The 16,580-nt window shown below is 36.9% G+C and overlaps 1 protein-coding gene across 1 annotated transcript; it reads right to left on the reverse strand.

Moving 5' to 3' along the window:
- Positions 1–6,646: 6,646 nt before the first annotated feature.
- LOC134530435 (uncharacterized) lies at positions 6,647–14,510 on the reverse strand. Its single transcript, XM_063365257.1, has 2 exons — positions 14,076–14,510; positions 6,647–8,965 (listed from the first exon to the last, which is right to left on the reverse strand). Exons 1-2 carry the CDS (start codon positions 14,494–14,496, stop codon positions 8,598–8,600), a joined length of 789 nt encoding a protein of 262 aa, XP_063221327.1. The 5' UTR covers positions 14,497–14,510; the 3' UTR covers positions 6,647–8,597.
- Between the last annotated feature and the right edge of the window lie 2,070 nt (positions 14,511–16,580).

A 16,580-nucleotide genomic window follows, 5' to 3' on the forward strand; every position in this document is an offset into this window, starting at 1 on the left:
CTTAGTAAAAGTGTAAGTTTCTACGATGGGATTAAGGTTGTACTGTAAATTTCAGTGCAAAGGTTGTTAATAAGAATTAGGAATCAGATGGCAACTAACTGCCCTCTGTGTTCCCGTGTTTACAAGGGAGCAAACCATTTTTATTCATTTATTTAAAATTGTAGTCTCTTAGGACTCGTTAAATGATTTTGAAAAAAAAATCAAATGTGTTACAATATTGTTATAAAAATATCTCCAAGATTTTTACTGCGTTCCTAATTCGTGCAACCCGAAGTGTTAAAAATAATATGCCGAAGACTTTTAAATAAAATATATTAAAAGATTTGTTGAAGTGTAATATTTTAGCTCTCGTTATAGCTTTAATTAAAGCAGTTGCTTGTAATGATTATTTTTTAACTTTTGTAAGATACTAGGCATAATGTAGTATATAATTTTGGTAGCAAAGACTAATGTGAACTTATTTATATAATAACCTTATGTTTTTTAATTAGTTTTACTTGCCATTCTTTTCTTTTCTTGTGCACTGTATAAAAGGTGTAATTTTACACATGTATGATTGTACTTTAACATACACAGATATAAAATACAATTTTTTTTTTTTTTGTAAAATAGCACGGATTTACTTGAAGTTTCGCACTGAGGTACAGAAATTTCTTTCTATTCTTGAAATCTCGGTGGTCCCGCTACCTCAAGCAGGCGCGGGTAGGCCGTTGGACGTAAAATCCCACCTTTAACCTCTGACTCTGGTGGTCCTTGATCTTGGGAACTGGTTTTGGAACGAGGTAAGCAAGGCCTGGCACGAGGTGAAACTGATAGGCCAACGCTCCGGAAAAACTCTGAGCGAAGATTTTTAATACGTTCCTAATCCGTGCAACCCGAAGTGTTGCAAACGTTTAAAATAATCAGCCGAAGACTTTTAAATCAAATATATAAAAGATTTGTTGAAGTGTAATATTTTAGCTCTCGGTATACGGCATTTAGTAGGAGTGATTTCGTGAATGGAACGGAAGTCTCATGAAACGGAAATGTGTAACCACTGCGCTGCCATCTATGGCGCATGGCACGAACCAAAGTTCACAAAGCTAAAGGAAAATTTTTTACAATAATAACTGCTTACTGAATTTTATTAAGATGGGCAGTATTTTAACCAAATTTACTGTCGAGAATCATGTCCAAAGCCGGGGTTTAGTTTTTTTTTTTTTTCGTTTCTACCGCTGCCGTTTTATTATATAGTTAAAATTTCTGTCTGCTATTAAAACGATTCAATAGTTCCTGTATAGCTGCTCTGGCAGTAAATTATAATGGCGGGGACGGAAACTACGTATGATTCTCGTGAAACAAAAATCTATTTGAAAACAGAATTTGCGTATACTTATCACGCTGGGCATACTTTTAAGGCATTCTATTTTAAATTTCGTGTCTTAGTTTCGTAATATAAGTTTATTTGTAACATGAACAACATGAGATCACACGAATTTGCTCGTTACAGAGGTTAGACGATACACATCACTGACGAGTAGCTTACTGAAACACTCCCTCACATTTTTCTTTGCATCTGTTAGTAAAATAAGTATGGTTGTTCAATTAGTTTGAGGGCGTAGTTCTGAAACGTTGGTTGCAAAACATTTTAACGGCGATTTTATCTGAACGTATTTAAAATCCATTTTCAGCAATTCTGTACAATCACGTGTACTTTGCGGTATGGTTTTCTTTTTTTTACGTGACATCTAATAAAACGATGAATGCCGGCTGCACGCACGAAAAAGTGTCCCGTTAAGCACATTGTCCCGTTACGATGTGTCTCGTTACGCTCATTGTACGCTTGCGCCGCATCTATCTCTCTTCCACTCGATTGGAACAACCATCGATTTGTTTTTTTCGAGGCACATTAAACTTGAAACACTCCCATTCGTTTCCTACTTTTCTTATCATCGTCCTATCCTTAACAGAATAACACAGATTGGAAGAAGTTAAATAGCAAACATGTATAAAAGTTATAGTTAAAATAATCTCTTCGTTAAAGTAATAAACATATTTGAATTAATGAGTGCAAATAAAATTAAATTTATCAATTAAATTGTAGATTTCATTTCACTCCTTCTTTGTATCCATACAAAATAGTGATAATTCAATAAAAATGATTCAATTTTATTCATAAAAGTATGCAATAATTACATTAATGTTTTGTTATGACGTTGTCACGTTAAACTATCGTCCGTAAACATACTTTACAGACAAACAATATTTTTTTTCATTGTGTGCCTATTTAATTTTGGGATTTTGTTTTTGTCGACAGCGATATCTTCAGACACAAGCACGTATGTAACTATTCATGTGAACGGAGTTATGGATCTCCCGTGGCATTAAGTAAGGAACAGTCGTTTCGAAAAACAATTGTTATAAGACATCAACAATGGCTGGACCGGAATTCCGACTGTCTCTCGCCACGCGACAGGATCCCCGAAAATTCGGCAATCTCTTGGCCTCCGTCGATGCAATTGCGGGTTCGATCCCCGACAGGATCACGTCCCGATATTTTTTTTTCCTTCGTGAGCGGGAAACGCCTAGTCCAGGTAGAGTTTCTCAATGATACTCCTGTTTTTCACATCCGCGCATTCCTCTAACGTTCCTGTCTCATTCAGCAAGCCCTCACTCTCTCTAATGACCTAGGTGTCGACGTGATGCTTACGCAAGGGTTTTACGTGTAATGTTTGTTCGTTATTTCATTTTCTTTTCATAACTAATATTTGAGGACTTTTAAAGTGTTCATTTTGCACGATAGAACTATTGCATGCTATTTTCTCAACAGAATTTTACCAAATACTATCTGATAGCTCGAATATTTCGTTTCATAAAATCTGATTTAAATTGTTGTTACATAAAAATAAATGAAAGATTAACGGTATAATAGGTGTAATTTGGCACATGTATAGATAAGTGTACTTTAACATACACAGATATAAAAAATACAATTTTTTTGTAAAACAGCACCATTAAATTAGGCGTAATTTTACACTTAGCGACAGGTAAGTTAACTATTTAACATTAATAATCACGTACATACTGTTTGTGTAATATTTCACAGTTTGGATGAATAATTTTACTAATATAAATATAAATTTAATCATACATTGTCTATGTAACTATGCAGTTCTTGTATAACATAATGAAAAATAACACCCTTTTTTTCGGTGTAAAATTACGCTGCTGTATATGTATTCCTGTCATTCATCAAATTAAATTTTAAAATAATTTTGCCCGTCTTATGTCACAAGGACATTGTGGGTGTAAAATTATCAGAATAATCGTCCATTTACATGGAAACTGTTTATTTTCACAACAATGATGATTTATTCGAATATTAAACCTACACAAGGTGCAAAATTACGCGACATGGTGGTAACTCTACACAAGGAATGTGTAAAATTACACAAATTGTGTGTTTTTTTTTACAAATTACAAGTCGGAAAAATTTCAAAATACATAAAAACTGAATGTGTGAATGGACAGTTTTATTAAAGTTTGGCTATCGTAATAAATTAAGAATTTAATCCCTGAGTTAATAGTATTGACGTTCATGTTAAATAATCAACTCGTTGTGTGGTACTTCTGCGCCACCTCACTCTGTATTGGACTTATTCAACAGTTTACTTGTTCATGATCCTGTGAGAGGAAATGCGGGTATGTATGTATATATATTTAACTTGTAACAGGATCCAAGATTAATGAACCCTGACAACTGCCTTTTTCCGTGGGTGCCGACAGCCTCTCCGGACCTGCATCTCGGCTGTCCTACAGCACGTTCGTGAGAAGTGGGCCGACCTGCATTCCGGGATGATAATGTAACTTCTTTTCAGACGTGGCGTGAATAATTCCAAAGAAACACATTAGAAAGCTCGCCTCCGCGGCCTTCCGTCTGCGGTCGACCCTCGCCACTCTGATTGTGTCGATAACCTACATATCGACGACACTCGAAGCGCGATTCTTCGCCGTTTATGTTGGCACAGTAGGGCTCTTATAAAAAAATAAAGAGTCGAACGAGAAGAATCGGTCTCCTCCCGAACATCATCTATTCATTTTCTGAACACACTTCTTGTCCACAGAAAAGGGAATCAGATGCGGTCTTAAAAGTAGCGCCTGTTTGGTACCTATTTTCCCAAATAACACCAGCAAAGCAACACGTTTTAATGTTTTGTTTACGGATCACTGACAACCACATGAAGTTGTTTACAAGAACTTTTGACAGGAAAACTGAGGCGGATTGATACGTACACATGTTGGTACTGCTTTAAAAATAAATAACTGTCGCATTGGAGACAATCAGCAAGACGAAGCACACACTATGTAAGGGATACTGGAAAAATTAATAGGGCGTCGCCTATTTGACAGATCATCTCAGCGCTTGCTTCACTGCACATAAAACAAATTTTCTGTACTGTTACAAAATATTCCTTTGTAAACAAGTTGCAAAATAAATAGTCTGTACTACAGTAAAAATATCGTAAATTTTTTCATCAGATTGCTAGCTAAAGTTATAAGCGAAATACGTATTTTTGACATAATACCAAGTATTTCATGCGAAAATTGGCGCATGATTTTATACTTTAATTTATGTTTCATTGAAGCATATGTTTTTAACAATGGAAAAATTATCTAATATTTAACAATTTGACTTTATTTTGTTGTATCATGCTTATTTTGTACGCAGTGTTAAAACAACAAATTGCATTAGTAAATTATTTATTTAATATTTAAAATACTGCTTGAGACAGACAAAAGGCAATTCCAAGTAAAACACTCATAAACACATAACCTTTCATAAAATACTAAATTATCGTAATGATGTCTTAGATGTTACAATATCAATGAATCTGCGAAAATATTTTATAAACATTATTGGGGTAGTACTGAATTTTTATTTACCAAATTTTCACCTAAAAATAATAACTAATTCTAATACTAACTAATTCTTGCTAAAGTTACATGCAGTTACTAAACATGTAAGGACATTTCAATAAAATGGGTGTACAATTCAAACTATACATAACAAATTATTCATATCAATTTTATGAAATGTGTTTCAAAGTTTAAATCAGGTGGAACTTTTTGTATGTCATTTACTTATTTATAACAATAAATATGCAAGCTTCAAGCATATAAATATACCACATAAATTAAATAAATATACAAGTAATACTGCTATGGTGACTTCATAATATTATTGTTTACCGACAATTATACTAAAATATTTCATAAATAGTATATTGAAACATTTGGCAACAAACTACACTGCCATGACATAACAACTTTCTATTCTATTTTAAAACAATGTACGTTTACAAGAACAATCAAGTAAATTAACTTAATAGTAGCACACTTTTTAACCACATATGAATTATGAACAATTCCTTTTTCACAGTAAGTAAAGAGTGACACATAATAACGATAGAAAAATTACTTATCTTTTTTGTATACTACAGTAGAATGTAAGCATTATTGCTGGAAATAAATCCTCATGTATCATACAGTTGAACAAATTTCTTGCAGCAAGGGCTTTTATTAGGCTCATAACAATGATTTTTTTTCGAAATACGACATGAGAAACAACTATTTGAAGGAAGATTTAAAGCCGAGCTTCAAAATAATTAATAAATTGATGTTATTAACTAGCGAACCAATGCAGAAAAGACAATGCTCGAATATAAGCTCCAGTTTGATGGTGTCGTGCAAAACTTGCTTGGTCACACCTTCCAGAATCTCAGTATACATCACTCGTCAAAAAATCAGAGTAAGAGGCATTTCCCAGTGGTGTTCCGAAGTAAAAATACATTTAGAAAACGTGTCAATTGTGGAATTGAATTTATACTGCTCCTGATCCACAATGAATAGGAAAAAGTAATTTCTTGATTTTAAGAAAATGAAGTGTATCATATACTTGATATGCGAAGACACCTAGAGGAATTTTTAATTCGTGAAAAAAAAAACTTTCAATACACTCCTCGAAACTTCGCAGAAAGATATATGTGCTCGCTTTGGTGCATTTGGGATGGGTCATTATCCTGAAGTTAAAATGAAATGTATCAAAAGAATGGTCTTATATTTTTACTTAAACTATTATGGCTATAGGCGTATTTTCTGACGTAATTTGAGACCGAAGAGCTACCTGATATTCTAACATGTGTCGAAAAACTTTTAGACCTACGAAAACCTTCATGAAACTCTATATCCTGTCCTTGCTTTGACATATCCTTTGTGACTGATCAGGAGTACATAGTACTACCTTTGAATATATATATACTGTATAGAAGTCGCGAGTGGATAGGATTTACTCTACGTTTTTCAAAAGCGTATGATGAGCAGCTTGGGAACTTCACCGCTGCAGTGCGCTGCCGTAACGCCCTGTATCGTCTTAGTTGTTATTTACACGTTAGAGCGCAGCGCTGTCGCCCGCTGTCATTCCCCGCACCCCTCATCCATCATTCACTGCAGCTCAACGTCGTTCCACAGGAGGGGGAAGGGGTGTTTGAAGAGTTAGACACTTGTCCGCTAGGGACCACCACAAGTCGATGCCCTAGAGATGGTGGCGATTGCGGCGGTGAATTAACCAACTACCTCAAAACCGTATTAGAAATTTTAACCTGGGCTGGCGACTTCTATACAGTATATATATTCAAAGGTACTACCCTATAAGTAATACTCCTCGACGTATCATGCACATAAACACATTCTTTTTTTTTTTTGCAGAATCCGGGCTGCAATTACCTTCCTAGAAGCCTTGCCGTATACCTTTATTAACTCGTAATGAGAAAGGCATTTATTTACCTACTGACATTGGCACACGTCAGATGGAACACATATCTAAACAGTCAAGAGGTATCGAGGGGCCGTCAGTTTTCTCAATATTTTGTATTCGACAAATCTTCGTGGTGAAAGCATAGGTGAAGAACACCGAGATCCTTCAACGGTTCAGGGAATAACAAATTCTGTTCCCACGCTCCTTCAAAGACTGTTAACGTTAGGACAGAAATAATACGAAGTGGTTGCACTATACAGAATTATTCTGAATTCCACTGAAACTTTTCTGCTGCAGGTTCATCACGACAAAATTAATTCAATACATATAATACGAATTATTGTCTAAAGTGCTTCCCAAGGATCTTATACGTATCTGAAGTTGGAGATAAACAACATTATTATTGCAAACAAAAAGAAAGTTTTAAAAACGGAACACTGAGCTTGTGGATTATATATAGTTAAATGAAGTTTTACAACCACCGCGAATTTTGTGTGTGTAACAAAATTATTTCATTGAAATAATTGGGGTAGTGACACGTCTCAAAATTATATGAAATCACTGGTGTCACTCCCAATTATTGAAATGAAATTTTTTTTTCTACAGTGACAAAATTCGCGGTGGTTGTAAAACTCAAATTAATTATAAATAAGACTCTCAGGTTTCCGTTTTAAATACTTTCCCTAATATTTACAGTAAAAATGTGTTCAGCTTCCTACATCAAAGGTGAATCTCAACCTAGGAAAGCACCTCAGAACATAAGTCGTAATGACGTTTTTAATTTATTTTGTGGTGACGAACTTCCAGCCGAAATTTTTCGTTCAATTTCGGATTGATCATGTTTAATTTAAAAACACGGAACTGATACAAGTGATAGTCCAGAATGTTTGAAAATCATTCTAATGGGTGACAAAGAAGTTTAGAAACGGCAGCCTTGTAAAAAAAAATATTAAATAACTTTGGGACTTGTTCTGATCATTTACGTGTTAAAAGTGGTCCGATGAAGGAAGACGAGAGCGGATAACAGGTGTCAGAAAGAAAGTTATTTGACAGAAATTTCGGAGAAAGGGCTTCCGGTCTAAAGCCTTTAGATCTAGTGGCTTATGGTTTAGTGACTGTTGCTAGAATTAAGATATATTACCAGCGATATATATATATATATATATATATATATATATATATAATTTTTGGTCTAGTTCCTGTTGCCAGAGTTAAGACATGTTCCTAGCAAAATAAATTTTCAGGTTTTCGGTCTAGTTTATTTCGTTATATTTCCTTTTGGACTAGTGCCTTTTTTCTATTGCCTTTCGGTCTAGTGCTTTTTGGCTAAATGACTTTCAGTCTAGTGACTTTCGATTTAACGCGTTTCTGCCTAGTGTCTTTCGGCTGAACGACTTTTGGTCTGTGCTCTTCGATCTAGTGCCTTTCGGTCTAGTGATGTTCGGCCTAGTGCCGGCCACGCTAAAGAGCTGGAAAGTCACGGGGAAGTGAGGGGGGGGGGGGGAGGAACCAATCAGTAGGGCCCAGGGAAAATTCGCGGATTCAATGACCTTTTAGGATAGCCTCCATTATCCTCTGCATTTCTCGAGTAAACACGCGTGTTCGTTGGGTTACTAAATTGTGAGGCGTCTCCACTGGGTAGCTTGTGATTCGACGCTCCTTTGGTCGATACTTTAGTCTCTCGTCGGCCCAGGGAGCTCCAGTCAAACCGCGAGCCAATAGCAGAACCAGCAGAAATGCACGCACGTTTGAAATTTCAGCCTATCGCGAAGTGAAATCCGCGAGTTTTTCCGGTGTCCGCCAATCAGAAGGAGGCGGAGCGGGGGTCGTCGTCCCCGCGGCCGGCTCGGTCGTAGCCGGCGTGCGGCGGGTACTCGACGTGCGAGTGCGGCTCGTGCCAGCCGTGGTATGCGGGCTGCAGCTGGGGGCCGTCCACGTGCACGTGCACGTGCACGTCCCGTGGCGGCGGCGGCGCCCAGCCGTGCGGCTGGTGGTGCGCCGCCTTGCCGAACAGGTTGCCGAAGGCCAGCACCAGCAGGATAACGCCGATGGCCAGCCCCTTGAGCACCAGCACCGTCAGCCCCACCAGCAGCGTGGACATCACGCCCAGCTTGAACACGATGGGCAGCAGCACCATCGCGATGCGCTTGCGGGCGCCGAAGGTCCTGCCGTCTGCCGACAGCCGGACACCTTGAGCTACAGGCGTTTTATCGACACAGTGCAAACACTCGTGTGATCTCACACGAAAACGTCTTCACCGACGTTAGTGTCATTTTTTTTACCTTCGTGACTGACAAACTATTGCTCAAGTAAAAATACTGTCAAAACCTGTTATGGTCTGGTAAATATTCCATATTTGCTAATGTATTTTTATCAATGTAAATTAAATGGGGTTATGAAATCAAAAATTCTTTTATTTTTAGTTCCTTGGTTGTAAAGATACTGTGATAAATATTTTGTACATATAATATTGCGCATGTGTGTACAGTGTGATGATAAACATTTAACACTGTATAGTTTATTACTTGATGCATGTGTAATTTTATATGTGCAAGTGTAATTTTAACACGTTAGTCACTGTAAAAGTAAAAATTTCGTGTATTTTTTTACCGATGCCTGTAGCACAATTTTGGTTTTCTAGAAACATTTTTGAAGAATTTCTGTGTATACTTTTTCCAAAATAACGCGACAAAAATGTAAAATTACTAAACTATGTATTTATAATTTTACGAATAATTTTTAAAGTGTATAGCAATTTTAAGGATTTTACGAAACACGGTTATGCACAGAAATTAAGGTACATCATGTCCTGATCACGTCGAGTATTTCTTATTGTTTGGTATTCTGAATTATTTAGTAGTTAATTGAATGGTGATACAAAAATTTTTTGGTATGATCTTGGTATGATAATATGGATTATCTTTACTTCTATAAATATTTTTAAAATATTTTGGATCACTTGCTTAGTTATATTTTTTTTTATAACGGCCATGTAGCTACGCTCCACACGAAGTTTTAAACGGCATTGAAAAGAAACCGCAACAGCGCACATTCTGCAATTTTGGAGGTTCAACACTACCGACAATGATCGCTGGTGCAAACGCAACTGACCGAGGAACAATAGCAAGGAATTAGTATAGTGCGGGTCAAACGTCTTGCTGAGCTTTCAGCTCGTGAGTGAGTAGCGGAAGTGTTAGTGAACCAGAAGGAGCAGAAGGGGACGGGAATACGCATTAGCGAATAAGGAGATTAAAAAAGTCCCTGAGAGCGGCATTTTACTTCATGTGCTATACTTGTTCAAGATTCGTTGACAATGCACAGCAATTTTATTTAATGGAACAGAAATATTTATATAAATTCCGGGTTTTTGCAAATTTGTAAATTTACATGAAAAATACTATATCAATAAATATTAGTGTTCGCAGTAGTACTGGGTTTGGAATCTTATCAAAGCATTTATAAATTGTATTGTCCCAGTACCTCTAACAGTTAAAGTTATTTGTAAACTTTTCCCTAAATACCTTTCCAGTACTATCTGCGCAAATAATAAGCATAACAAAATCAAAATGTCCTATCATTAAATATTTGATTATCTTTTCCATGGTTCATATTTTATGCCTGAACGAAATATTAATTAAGATATAAAATTATGCACCAATTTTTGTACGAAACACTCAGTATTATATATACATGCTAAAATAACCATAGCCATGTCTTGTACAAAGTTACAATAAATTTCTTGTATTTTTACAAACTATTTCTCGGCAAATGGTTTTTGAAGGAATCTTTGTACAAGTATAGAAAATGCTTTTCTGTGTGATGTTTTTAAAACACTTAATATGTAACTGAACCGTACGCGTCAGCAATATTCCGCATGTCTCCGCCTACTATTTGGCTTTGTAGGCCCGTTTCGTCCCACGAGGACCCTTCTAACTATGAAGCCCAGCTCGCAAGACGTCTACCCTTCACTATACACAACATTTCCTTCAAATGAACTTAACTATTGCGTAAGTCCAAAAGCGATACCCCTATAACTTGAGCGTTGGAAGGTACGAAACAAAGTTCGGCAAAGGCTGGATGTGAAGTTCTATGGACATTCTTCTGTAAAGTTAATGTGTGATACAGCAGTGAGAAAAAATAATTGGGCGAGTCTTTCATTATTCGCCAACTAACCTCGGTAACAAGCAAATTCATTTGTTTCTCAAACTGAAAATACACTTTTAATACGAAACTCGTTCACGATATTTGACGCACAATTCTTCAAAATTATGCCAGGCGTGATAAATAAATAATCAACTTGTGTTTTCATGTACACATTTCTCGTCGAAATCTCACGTAGTTTCCACACCCATCACTAGAATTCGCTGCCGGAGAAGCTAAGTTGACTATAGAATCATTTGATTAGCAGACAGAAATTTAAAATTTTTATATTGAAACGTCTTCTTTGAATGCGAAAAACACTTGAAAAAAATACAAAAATTTTAAAAACCTTGTTGATTTGAAAAGTTCATGTTTACCACAAAACAAAATATCGTGAAAATAGGCACTTTAAAAAGCTGGATTATTTGCACAAAAAGTTGTAAGATACTTACAGACATACGCGGATATATTGCGGATTTATTTAACACATTTTTATTGTGAACGTCTTTAATTTGGCTACTATTCTCAGACACGTTTAAAGAAAGTTTAAACCAATTAAAAACTAACAGCAATACTATAGTAAAAACCACACCAGTTCAGCTATGAAAAACCTGTAATTACTGGAGGAATGACCGCCAATGTACAAAATGACTAAGGCCTGAGAAAACATAGCACACTGAAGATTATCAAACCTAAGAAATCTCCGGGCACATTCAGTTTAGTTCACTAGATACCTGATAAATGGAGGCTATCGGTGGCTTTAATCTGTCGCCAATATATGTAAATACCAAATGGCGGTGGCTATTTCCCATCACACGGGTTTAATTGATGGTTAAGAGAACCAACCAGCGTGAGACAGACATATAGCCCATTTATGCATGTATACAGATATTGATTCGCGAGAGAACTGTGTTACCCACTCTCAGCTAATGCAAAAAATGCCATGTACGTTAATGTTAAAATTATTAAACGTAAAGTAGTAATTTGAAAAAAGTAAAATACACAATTTATGAATATAAAAGGTATAACTGATTATCTGACAGATAAAGATATACAAAATGTGAAAACCGTAATAAAGTCCAAAACACAATGACTCGTTATGTTTTATTATTTTACCGGCGAATAAACCATTTAGTAATGGACCCAAAATTTTTCCACTACGCAGATAGTGCGCGGTTTTTATATAAATAATTAAAATTTGACCGAAAAAAAATTGGCTGTAGATTCATCACGGAAAAATAATTTTAAAACATAAAACAATGCGGGAAATGCTTCCCAAACGTACAATTACCGTACAGTTGGAGCAAAAATTTTGTTACCTCAACAAAAAGAAAGTTATTATAGCGTAACAAAAGTGTCTGGATAGTAAACTTGTTGCTCTCGTAAAAATATTCTTGGCGGTAACAAAATAACAAAAAAAAATGTATGGAAAATAAAGGTATTACCCCAAATTATTTCAAATAAATCACCTTACGACAGTGACAATTTTTTTTTTTGCGGTGGTCTCAGAATTTTGTTTAACTAAACATCGTAGACGAGGCAATTAGTGTTCCATCCTAAACACTTCATACCATACGCTGGATATGTTTTCAACTTATTTAAGAAGAAGATTGTGTTCATTAGTCACGGTAAGGGTGTAATTTTTGTAAGCGATGGAAATGCAACAAAATGCGCGCTCATCACGTAACGGAAATTTAAAAGGTTGAAGTTAATGCGAACTTATCAAGATGGTTATGAGTGTGTGGCAGCATACACCCTAATATGTATTCGCTTTCGTGAACATTGTAGGACGTACTAAGCGTATAGGTGTGGAAATGAAAATTTTTGGTAGTGGGTCTGTTCTGGAATACCTACACTTTGTTAACTTTAATAGTCATACCAAGACATAATAACAACTATAAAAATTCCTTTAAATTATTAGTCAAGATAACTTTATTGTCACAAATATGGCGTCAAACTAAAGGTTTTAGGCCAAAAGATACTTTAAAACCAAAAAAAAAAAATAATAAATAAGTATAACTTCTAACGCATGTAGGCTACGTCAATAGGGGCATGTATATCTCGCAAAATAATCTGATCGCTCATTAGACTGCAATAAGGCATGCCCACGCTAAAAAAAAGTTTCCTTGTAATTGGCGGCCGTTTGCAAGAGAAGTAACTGCCCTAATTGGCCCTGCTAATCAGGACGCGTTATAAAAGGCTGTATACGCAAGTAAACAAACACATTATTTTTTTTATTTGTGTAACATCTTAGCTCTCGGTATACGACATTAGGCAAGAATAACTTCGTGAATAGAACAGAAGTCGCATGGAATAGAACTGTGTAACCACGATGCTGCCATCTGTGCCGGATGGTGTGCACCAAAGTTCCAATGTCAATGCTAAACTTAATAGTATTTTACTTTTTAGTAATTTGAACACGATTAGCAGTATTTTAATGAACTCTTTGTAGAAAATCAGGCCCAAAAACAGGGTTTTAGTAATTTTTTTTAAGTCTTTTACATTTATGTCGCATCCGTTTCATTATTTATAGTTCCAAATTTCTGTCTGCAAATGGATTGATTCGACAGTCAACGTAGCTACTCCGGCAACGAATTCTAGTGGTGGGTGTGGAAACTAACTGTGATTCGCGTCGAGAAATGTTTTTGAAAACAACAAAAATATATATATATTCGTATATTTATCACGCTCGGCATCATTTTAAAGAATTCTTTGTTAGATTTCGTGTCCGAGTTTCGTATTATAAGTGCATTTGTTATATGATAACTAGAGACCTGCAAAATTCGCGGATTCATTGACCTCTAGGATAGACTCCACGGTCCTTTAAATACTCGCGGAAATGACACCTGTTCATTGGCTACTGACGCGTGAGACGTCTCAACTAGGCTGTCCGTAATTCGGCACTTTCTTGGTTTAGTGTTTCCCATTGGCTCACAGTTCCCCGGATAGAATGTGGGCCAATCGCAGGAGCGTTACGAAGGTATAGTTGTTTTGATGCTAGCTATATCGCGAAATGAATCCGCGAATTTTGCACGTCTCTAAATTGATAACACGTGGATTTGCTCGTTTCCAAGGTTGGATGGTGAGTACTGAGAGACTGTAGCAGAAGCTCGTCGGTGATTGGCCGAGGGACGAGACTCACCCGCGGAGCGACCGTCCACCAGCATGCTGACGGCGAGGTCCATGCGGCCGCGACCCTCGTCGTGTCGGAACACCGTCACGTTGACGCGGTCGCCCGCCCGCCAGGTGAGCGCGTGGCTGCGGAACACGTCCAGCGACTTCTTCAGCAGCACCAGGTCCAGCAGGCCCTTGCTGGGGATACCCTTGAGCGCGACGTCGAGCTCCCGGGGGAGAGGAGGCGCCGAGTGGTTGCCGACGCGGCTCAGCACCAGGTCCCGCGCGAGCCTGCAGCCGTCGCCGGCGACGCAGCGGTCAAGGTCGGCGATCATGCGCGCCTTGAGGCGGGCCCACACGTCGCGCCGGCAGGAGGGGTCGTTGTTGCCGCCGACCGCCGCGAGCGCCAGGAGCAGCACCGCCGCAGTCGTCGTCGCCGTCCTCCCCATCGCGCGTCGCTGCCGGGTGTGGCCCCGGCGAGCGGTGAGCCTGCCGCTTCCCGCCGCGGTTGTCGCGAGTCATCGCCGCGGAGCAGGGAACAATGGCGCCCCGCCGCGAGCCGTCATGCGCTCGACCCACTTCGCCCCATTCGGCGTCCTGACCTGCCCGAACTCGGTCGGCCGACCCGCTCGGGGTCTTCAGGTCTCGTTACAAAACCACGGTACGCTGCCACGGAATAATGGTACCTTCCCGATAAAGCTTGAAATCCTTCTCGTCCGATGAGAGACCGGGTTATAAATATAACACCATAGTGTCTTTCATGGTCGTATCTAGGGTGGCTCTGGTTGGGAGGGGGAGGGAGCTGCCTCCACCTCTTTTCCGAAGTGGACAAAATAAATAAAACAAGGAGCAAGGAAGGCCTTCTAGTTAGAGAAAATATTGTAACTGTTCCTTACAAAGAATTGTAAAAAAAAAAAATTGTCCTTCGACATAAAACAGATTATATTAAGGAAATCCCTCCTTTTATTTCTATAATATTCCTAAAAATCGACCCCCCCCCCCCCTCAGCACCCTAATCACTTTTGAGTTGGTTATGCCACTGCTTGGTGTCAACAGTTTTTAGGTTAGGTCGTAACAACTATACATCGTTTAATATTCCAATTTTCCTTTCATCAAGGCAGATATTATGCATTAAGATATTTTATATTAAATACTGTCTATTGACAGTTTTGTTGTTGTTGTAGTAGTTATTTTAAAAACAATCCCTTTCGGCACAGCCTACAGGAGAAGTTAGATTTCAAAGTACCTATTTCATTGAAATATTTTGGAAACTTCTATAAACTCCTAGAACATTTTAAGAACTTAATATAAATCCAATATGTTCGTCATATATTAAAAAAATCGATTTAAAATTTTCTCTTATTTCATGCAGCGAACATATTTCGAATGTTTTTTAACTTAATGCATTCAGCATTGAATGTCTCTGAACGAATTTCATAATATGCCTAGTAAGGTAGTCATGCAATTATTTTTTATCTTCAAAGACTATTTTTCATCCCTTGAACTAATACGTGGTCGTAAAAAAATTTAGACAAAAATTTAAGGTAGTTTTAGATAAAGTTTAGGCGTTTTAAAACTAATTATAATGAAAATGAAAGTAAATGTATTAAAAAGTAATGACATTTTGGTTTTCTACTCTTTTTATTTCCACCACTTGCAGTAATGGTTTGCATTATTAAAAATTGTTGCAGACTAAAGGTTTTAGATAAAAATTATAAAATCTGAAAAAAATTGGAACGGATTTGGTAGTGTACCTACAACAGGAATTATGAATTTTTTTTTTAATTCTACACCACATTTTTTCGACACCTTGCAGCAATAGTTCGTCTAATAAAAAAATGTTTCTGATAAAAGTTTTAGATAAAACTTTTAAGATTAATACACAATGTGTACGAGCTCGATGTTGTGCCTACGAAGGGAGTAATGATTTTTTTCCCTCCAACCCTTGTTTATTCTACCCCTCGCAGTTACTTGTTGGTAGTATAAAAATTATTCTGATGAAAGTTGCAGATAATAATTTAAGTTTTTACAGTAAAAGAGAACGGATTTAACAGTTATTATTTTAGAAAATTATGAATTTTTTTAAATTCTACTCTTTATTTTTTCAATCCCCTGAACAATTGTTTGTCTTATCAAAAATTGTTTCAGAAAAATGGTTTAGGTGAAAATTATAAGATTAATACATCATTTGTACTAATTCAATTTTATCCACCAACCCTTCTTGTTTTTTCAACCCCTTGCAGTTATGGTTGGTCATATCAAAAACTTATTCAGACACAAAAATTTGGAATTACTCCTACGAGTTATAAAACGTTAAAACGGATGTGATATTTTCGATATTAAGATTTTTCCATTTTTTTTAAACCTTCCATTTTTCTACTCCTGTATTCGGATATTGCTCTACCTAAAAAGAACTCAATACTAAAATCCAATAATTATTTCACCAGGGAAACAATTTGTAGCAGCAAGACACTGTGTAAAATCAAGCGCACTGTTTAACCCAATAAAAAAAATTTATGCTCATATTCTAATT

Source organism: Bacillus rossius, chromosome 1 (genome assembly GCF_032445375.1).
Source record: "Bacillus rossius redtenbacheri isolate Brsri chromosome 1, Brsri_v3, whole genome shotgun sequence".
Classification (NCBI taxonomy): Eukaryota; Metazoa; Arthropoda; class Insecta; order Phasmatodea; family Bacillidae; genus Bacillus; species Bacillus rossius.